This window comes from Anoplopoma fimbria, chromosome 15 (genome assembly GCF_027596085.1).
Source record: "Anoplopoma fimbria isolate UVic2021 breed Golden Eagle Sablefish chromosome 15, Afim_UVic_2022, whole genome shotgun sequence".
In the NCBI taxonomy this organism is placed as follows: Eukaryota; Metazoa; Chordata; class Actinopteri; order Perciformes; family Anoplopomatidae; genus Anoplopoma; species Anoplopoma fimbria.
The window spans coordinates 17,339,561-17,348,484 of record NC_072463.1 but is presented as its reverse complement, the minus strand read 5'-3'; the positions used below and the strand labels follow the sequence as shown (position 1 = coordinate 17,348,484).

At 41.2% G+C, this 8,924-nt stretch overlaps 1 protein-coding gene across 1 annotated transcript; it reads right to left on the bottom strand.

Moving 5' to 3' along the window:
- Positions 1 to 563: 563 nt before the first annotated feature.
- On the bottom strand, positions 564 to 4,552 carry pax1a (paired box 1a). The gene is given in 6 exon segments (XM_054614374.1): positions 564 to 679; positions 1,250 to 1,297; positions 1,300 to 1,471; positions 2,025 to 2,158; positions 3,180 to 3,809; positions 4,480 to 4,552. Coding segments are annotated over 6 exon segments (1,173 nt in total).
- Between the last annotated feature and the right edge of the window lie 4,372 nt (positions 4,553 to 8,924).

The window sequence follows — 8,924 nt, the reverse complement described above, 5'->3', positions numbered from 1 at the left end:
TTAAAGCTTTGGCAAATATTTTACATTTAGACAATTTATCTATTTGTTCACATCGTTGAGTCAGTGTGGACTCGAGATCATGGAAAGACAAATTAAGATAATATAATATATGACGGATTACAGAATGGCCCTTGGTTTTTATAATAAAACTTCAATGACTTTTTTTTTTAAATCCTGCGGTGTCCATAAAAGAAAACAGTCTAGCAACATGAAGTATTTCAATTGAGAAAAATATTAGAGGGGCAACACCGATACATCCATGCAAGCTTACATTCATTTGGCCACTGAAGCCGATAAAGCTATACTGTATTCATAATGTGAATGTGAAAAGGCCTGTGTGTGTGTGTGTGTGTGTGTGTGTGTGTGTGTGTGTGTGTGTGTGTGTGTGTGTGTGTGTGTGTGTGTGTGTGTGTGTGTGTGTGTGTGTGTGTGTGTGTGTGTGTTTGACTGTTAGCTGCAAAACACTCGGGGAAACAAGCCGTTAGTGTTCAGACTTACTGTTGGAGTCGTAGAAATGAGTTCAGTTAAATGGGTTCTGGTAATTAAGGTGGTGTAAGTCCCGGTTATGATGATGAGGTAGGGAGACTGAGTCCATGCACACTGTTCAAGTCTTCGTGTTGCTGCTGCTGCTGCTGCTGCTGCTGCTGCTTGCTCAGGGGAGTGGGCGGTTTTCTGTCTCCTGCACAACACAAATAAGAAATTCAAGTTATTATTTACTTCATGCATTAAACTCGAATAATTGTACCTTCAAGTTAGTTTCTAACCAGATCAGATCTACTCTAAAGGGGGTATTCAGAAACACGGAATTACTCAGAACAGTATCTCTTTTTAAAAAAAAAAAAGCTTATCTTCCATTTTTTTGTGTGTGTAAAATGTCATGGGACCACCTGGCAGACCCAGTCTGGAAGGTCAATATTTACTAATTGACATGTAATTAGGCTTCTTTTGGGATTTGGTAAATGTTTACACTCGTTGCGGTCGTTGCCTATTTCGAAAGTGAGCGTGCACGAGAAAGGGGAATGCGCGCTCCTCTGCAGATATAAAGACACTCTGAGAATATATATATTTCATAAAGCAATAGTAATATCCAAATTGCACTGTGAAATTTTGAATTATGATTTAAATCAACTGCATCCCAGATAGTTTAGTTTTTTTTAATTTTTCTGGTATTCGACACATCTGTCACCACTCTGTCATATTAAACTGTGTCCCCTCCCCCCCCCCCCTCCCCTCCCCCCTCCACACGTACCTTCTCTGGCCTGGTGCTTGAAGGTCATCGGCGAGTGGATCTCCCCGCGTGCATGCTGCTCATCCCGCCGCCCGGGTGCGACAGGGCCGGGCTCTGCGGCTGCCAGTGGTGGTGGTGGTGGCCCGGGGCCACGTAGCCGCCTGCTGGCCCGCTGTACACCCCGTACTGGTTGGTGGGAGAGTAAGCACACGCCGAGACATAACCGGACAGTGTCGAGGAGGGCTGCAAGCAAACACAAGAAAAGGCGGACACAGTAAGCACAACGCAAACCTCAAAAAAACCTGCAGACACAGTGGCATGTGGCCTCCAGCGGTGCTTCTCTAAGCTGAGTGGTTTACAGGGAGAGAGGGGGGGCAAATTGAGAAAATAAATGACATTCACTGCAATTTAATTCACCATAAATAACACTAATTAGAGTAGGAATACACAGACTGTCTGTCTTCTAAAACAGAACACTTAATCAACAGTAATAACACTTTTTTTAGAGTCTCAGGGGTTAGGTAACATCTGATCAAGCAGAGGGGCTGTGGCCTTATATGACTCTTTCTGACGGTTCCTGATTTGGAAACTTTTCACAGCTCCGCCACAGGCCTTTGCAGAGAGAGAGAGAGCACTTATTTACTAAAGGCCTCTGCCCATTTTGGCACGAAACATGTGGAGGGTTTCCTACAAAGAAAAATAAAATGGCGCTAATATAGTTAATACAGAGCGAGCACACTTTGGTGTAGAAATGTCAGAGGGTGTATAGGCTGCACAAGGACAGAGATCCGTTTACCTGAGCGTATTTGATGTCGGGGTCAATAGCTGATTTGTCGATCCCGTTGACCGTGTGAGCCGCGGGGAAAGCTGCTCTGTTGACGTTACTCCACTCTTCCATTTTTTGTGAATATCCCTCCGTCCCAGCGAGGGCTGATTTAGAAAAATACAACCACATGTCAAAAAAAATGTATAAAAGGTAGAATTGACACAGGAAAAAAACAAAAAAACATGCAGTTTACATTTAGTTTTGATAAATGATGAGAATTGGACATTTCAAATCATTTCCGCATCAGCCATGACTGGGCTTTAAAAATACATTTCATTTTCATCAAAACAGCAGGCCTTTCTAAAATAGTTTTGAAGTCAGGTTTAATCGAACAATTTTATACTTAAATATAAAAAAATGATCGTGATTATTACAAGTGTTTGTAATAAGCTAGTAATATAAAAACAAGGCCTGTTTTTTTAATTAAACGTTAAAAGACAAAGCAAAAAAAAAAAGCTACAAAAAAACATATTATCACATAATATTATAAATAACGTTATCTTAATCAATTATATTAATTGTTTGGGTTAATTGTACTCAATAAAACCCTACATGTTATCATTTGTGTGCGTAAAAATAATCAACATTCTTGTTTAAGTAGGCAATCTATTTCATTGAGAAATTGTCCATTGTTACAAAAATGGAATTTGACACACATTTTGTTAAAATGATATTGGACATTATGACACACAAAAAAACACACTGGACCAGGAGACTAAACGCTGTGTGAAAACACTCACTACTGTGTTGGACTAAAGGACCAGAAAGGCAAAGACAAAACGCCTGTAATGACTACTTGAGGGATTAGTGGGGGGGGGGATAGAGCAGGTGAGCAAGGTGTTTGCAAATGCATCATCCCATGAAAAGGCCTATTGAGAGTGGCCTTACTGCTTTCTGGCTGAATGGAGAAACGGAGGCCTGTGCAACTTCCATTGGACACGTTGTCCTGCCTGTTGCCAGCCCAGGTTTAACGGAGTGCTGTGGCTATTCATCATGCAGAATAACACAATAATAAACCAGCTGCACTGGTTTATGAAGCTCTGGTGTGAGGACAGTGCAGAGCTACACGGCCGAAACGCCTAAGATGTCTCCTCACAGAGCATGGGGAGTGTTTGTTTTCCTCACCTGCAGGATCCATGAAGGCTCGTATACCGAGGATGTTGCTGACGGTGTGTGCGGAAGGCCAGGCCCTGGATAAGCTCATATGTCCAGCCGTCATCGGTACTCCAGAAGGGCTGCCCATTTTAGTGCCAGTGGGCGACATGGTGTTCGGGTAGGAATAAGGGTATATGTGGTTGTAGGAGAGCCCGGCCTGCGCGGAGCCTTGCTTGCTGCTCTCATACTGGTTGGGCTGGGAGAGATTTCCAATCTTGTTGCGTAAAATCCTGCTGATCGAGCTCACCGACGGGACGTTGTACTTGTCACAAACTCCATCTGCCAAAAGCCTGTCCCTGATCTCCCAGGCGAAGATCCCGGGGTCGCCTTGTTTGTATTCCCTGATGTTCTTCACCACGTTAGGCGTCGTGACCCGTGGCTTGCTCCCACCGATGGCTCCGGGTAAGATGGAGCCTGTCTCGTTGTACCTCGCCAAAATCTTGCTCACGCAGCCGTGCGAGACTCGGAGCTGCCGGCTGATGTCGCAGGGTCTGATCCCGAGCTGAGCCAGCTCCACGATCCTCAACCGTATGGCGTTGGGCAGGGGTCGTCCATTGACGAACACGCCGCCTAACTGGTTCACCTCTCCATAGTTTTGCTCTGCAGGAGGAATAGAGACACAAGTCACATAGTGAGTAGGCCTACAAATGCATGTATAAGACAAGTACATCAATTACACTCATGTTGTCATTTGTAATGCACTTTTCCTACTCTGCCACACAATGTCATTTCATAAAAATAATGATGTGTATGTATGTATTAAGAAGCAGCTTGTACAAACAGTGTGCATCCTGTGTCAGTTTTACGCAGGCCAGCTCCTGTAATTTACACCACAGAGGGAAGTTAACATGTGTCAGCCTGGACTGCTTGGTAACCAACAAAAGCGTGTAAACTATTTGACTCTATAATTTCCCCCCCCCAACCCCCTCCTCCGCCATCCCTGAGAACACAACAACTACAAAAAATACCCAAACATAAAAAAAAATGGCGAGCATGAGGAAATTGACACTCGAGGTTCTGTTCAGAGACACACTTTTCATGGGATAATTGGCAGTGTGGTTCCATTTAAGATTTAAAGCTTTTAAACAATGCCTGCTTGAATAGAGCTGGGGGGGGAGAAAAAAAAAATCCACCCCACGATTTAAACTTGACATATAGGCTATGTCCTTCAAAAAAAAAAAAAAAAAAAAAAAAAAACACACAGTTCTATTGCTCATTATCTGAACCTAAAGAAAAAGTACAAAAACATAAGCTTTGTCTCTGTCTTTACGCAGGCGTGGTGAGTCTGGAGACGCTTCCATAAGCTCCAGTGAAGCATGCCGGTGGTTACCCGTCTTACCCATTTGCCTATATGTTCCGAGGTGCCGGGAAATATAGGTGCCCCTTCAAATGGCTGAATGCGTCCGAGCGAAAGCAGAGAAGGAAGGGGAACGGGAGGAATGAGCCCCAGAAGAGGAAAAATAGACCTCTTAAAATCTCCTCCGAGTTCAGCGCGCCCCTTTCTCTATTTTTGGAAAAAAAAAACAACTGACTTGCAAAGGTAGAAAAGGCACCGAAGCGATCTTCATCCGATAATAGCAAAAATTGGGAGTTATCCCGTGGAGTCCGGCGTTTGCTGGAATTAATTTGACGCGTCCTACACGTCAATCTGCGCTGTTATACGCTGAGCCTCTGCTTTGGTTTCATTGGTCGTCCTGCGCTGGAAACGCTGTCAGCCAATGCAAAACCCCATCCGGTTGGAGCCGTTGCAGCCTCCTTCAATAGTTTTGCATAGGGGAAGTGGCAGAAAGGGAAACGTTTCATCCAACATGCAACCCGGTAAGGATTTGTACATCATAAGAGACAGGACGGATGGATGAAAACCTCCCTGTTTTATCAGTATTTCATATTGGGAACATGTTTTTAGGGTGCATAACAGGGAGTAAAAGTCAAAAAATTTGTAAAGATCAATATCATCAACATACCTGAAAATATCCACCTGTGGATGGGACTGGCATGTTGGCCAGTTTATTCCACTTGTAACTATTTTTTTTTTTATTAAATTGTTTTATTTAGTTATACATATTACAAAATCTATTTTTCTGCATATATATATATATATATAGGTTCAACCAAGCAGTGTTGGACAAACTGAAGCTATGGAGTCATTTGACCATCAGAGCAAAAGGGAAAAGTTACACACTAGCAGCCTGAGACTTTTTATTATTTTTTTTATTTTTTTTATAAGCCAGTCTTGGAGCATCAAACATGGGAAGGGGCGCGTGTAATCGATAGGTCTGTAGGTCGCAGCGCTCCCAGACTATGGGATATCACTGGATGCCGGAGACCTACATTATCACAGCATGTTTTCGGAGGTTTCCTGTGCAAGTTTAGAAGGTATCGTTTATACGCTCGCAAAACGTTACTTGTAAAACTTAACAGTCGACCCAATGGTAACAAGGTGCAGTGTCCTAATAATCCCCTCACGAACCACCTCCACAACCTCCACCCCTCTCCTGACCGCTGCACCGTCCAGGTCTGGGAGCAGGACACATGGAAAGCATCAGGTTGGGTCCAGAGGAGCTGGATGTTGGAGAAGATTGCCTTAAAGTTAGATGCAAGTGATGGGAACTTTTTTTCCTCTTTTATCGTGGACTTGTGGATATCAATTTAATTCATATCTTATTGTTGCATGCTGTATTTGCATGCATATGTTGCAGGGTGCACTGTTGCACACAGCAGGAGCTTTGTCTGTTGCTGCTGAGTATTAATTATTAATTTGATTAATGGTAATTAAATTCTCATTCTTTGTGTGTCAATGCTGTCTCTCACGCACTCCCTGTCGTTCTCTCTCTCTCTCTCTCTCTCTCTCTCTCTCTCTCTCTCTCTCTCTCTCCCTCTGTCTTCCATTGCTTGGCTGGCAGGACTCCCCTCATCTGGACAACGAAGGAATTGCATTGCTTTACCAGCACAGTCTTACTTCTTTGACATGTGCACCATTTTCGGGTAGGTAAACCATTTTCTGGATGTTTCATTATAAAAACAAAAAACTTTTTTTTTTCCTTTTGTATTTGACATAAATATCAACATGAGAAAGTGCGTTTGTGTTTGCCTCATATTTGTATTTTGTTTACAGTCATTCCGCGTTTTTTACTTTTATTTTCCTATTATTTTCACTGTAATGTACTTAAAGAACTTTGTTTTGAAATACATGTATTTTCTTTTAATTTTGTTTTTGCCGAGTTAATGTATGCATTGTATCACTAGGCTGTAATCTTTTTTTTTTACATAATGTAATTGCATTTAACGAAAGATGCGTCTGTTTTAAGGCCTGACATAGTCTTTAGAATTCTGAAATTAAATGCAAAAGTAAATGTGACTGAAATTGAATTTGCATTAATTAGTATTTTTTTTTTTTAAACCTTTATTCATCTTAACACGGCTGATATGTTAAAATGCGCAGAGTCTCGGATACTTAAAATCCTTGTCTTGTGACTGATGAATTCCAGATTTTTATTTATGAAGTTCAGATCTACAAAAAGATATATAAAGGCCAAAAAATGTGCGCGGCAGCAGATATAAATTCCAACAGTGTAAATTTAGGCCATGTAGGTTAGATAAACAGCAGACACGTCGGCGGTCTGCTTTTATAACCTTATTATGCAAAACGATTTTAGAATAAATCCGTGTGGTCATTTAAAGGTGACCTTATTTATTAAAGAATCAGGTAAAAATGTCAAATAAATTAAAATAATAATGCACGTGAACACTACACCCGTTGTGCAGTTATAGTGTTGCACATCCATCAGGTGCAGGGCTTTGCAACCGTCTGTTCGTCCTGTGTGACAAAACAAAAACAACCTGGAACGGCTCACTATATTTACAAAGTGTAATCATACAATATCTGCCCACATAAACACTGCTGCATAAACACAAAGTCCTAATGCACAATCAGTAATGATCCTTTTGAAATGTAATGGTGAAGGAATTATTATATATCTACACCACTGACTTAGTGTACAGTATTATTCTCCTCATGACCGAGGTGCTCACGTATCCACCGCCATTTCATCAGAGGTGTTCAAACTCAACACAAACTTAAGATTTGTATCTTTAACCGACATCTCTTGAGACTTCTCAACTAAAATCGTCGAAAAATATGCATGGAAGGACATTTTAAGACTGGGGAGTGCACATTTAATATAATCTTTCCGGTAATAGTCACTAGTGGGTTAGATGTTTAATGGTGGTTGTTTTATCTAATGATGATCACCGAATTAAATATGTCCACACCTTTCAATTGTGTTACTGGTCGATCTTTTGAGCGTTATAGTAAATGCAATCGATTACTTTCTCTCTATTTCAATGATATTAATGAGACTTTGACCCAAACAGATGAGGGTTGATTCACATGTATCGATTATATGTCAAATATTAATGTTTTTGGTTCAAGCACAACTATTATTTGCCAAAATAAAAACCTTCAATGTACATGAAGAATAAAATGTCAGCCGCTGTTCAGACTGACGTCCAGAATACTTTTGGGCCTGTGTTTGGGTTCATTAGGTCGTATCAACCTGTATGTCCACAAATGTAGTCATGATTATTTTTTCAGTGCTATTTTCATTGTTTTTTCCCCCCGTTCAGTGAGATTATAACGAATCGCCCACAGTTAGACGCCAGTCATCAAAGTGTGAAATTTTCCTCCTAAATCGCTTTCAGATCAGAGACAAGTTAACTCATCCGACCGACACCTGACGCCCGCAAGGTGCGACGACCCCCGTCGGTAAATATTGATGTTGGTTTTAAGTGTCATCGGAGGATTCACATCCTCAAGTGTGCTTTGTCTTTAAAGTTCTGAGGCGAATTCAAAGTTGTATTAGTCATTGTCTAAAAAGGGGGCCGATAGTGTGTGTGTGTGTGTGTGTGTGTGTGTGTGTGTGTGTGTGTGTGTGTGTGGGAGTAAGTCTGGAAGTGTGTGCTGGAACTATTTTAGTGATCTTTCAGGTGCATTTAGACTGCTGTGCCTTTATAAACTGTTTCTTTTTTTAAATGGTAAAAGAGCTGAAATCTATAGAGTAACCTGTGTGTATCCAAGTGTGTTTGTATACGTGTTGTGTGTGCGTTTGCGTGTGTGTTTGTAAATGTAATACAACCAAGGCCTGCCTAGTGCTTCTTGGCATGTGAAAAAAATATAGAATATATATATATAGGCCTATATAAATAGAGTTTAAACTTACTACTAAAAGTGTGCAAGATTTTGGACATTAGCTTCTCATCTCTCACCTGGTAAACAACACTGTGCCCATAAATGCATCTTTCCCCTTTCAACAAAAGCAGAATCTGTGTATCATTTTGTCATGGTTACAATTTCCCAATTGGATGAACCATAGTGTTTAAATGAAGAGCCTTATTGTTTGTGCCCATGTTTTTAATTTAGTGTTTGTGAGTTTAGTGATCTCAGTGCTCAGTGTGGGAGTTATTAGAGAGGGTCCAGATTGTGAGCAGTAGGCACACCAGTTCCAACATGAGGCTATTAGTTTGGTAGAAGTGTGTCAGAAAAAAACCCCTCCTGCTCCTTATATTCCCATAAGGATCCACACAGTGTACAGGCAAAAGCATATGTAATGATATATGCGTTTGCCTCGGCTGCTCTGTGCCTGGTGCTCAAACAAATGGAGACATTTTGAGAAGCTATTCTGACACTCACCTATTTGTAATATGTTTGTATTGTTA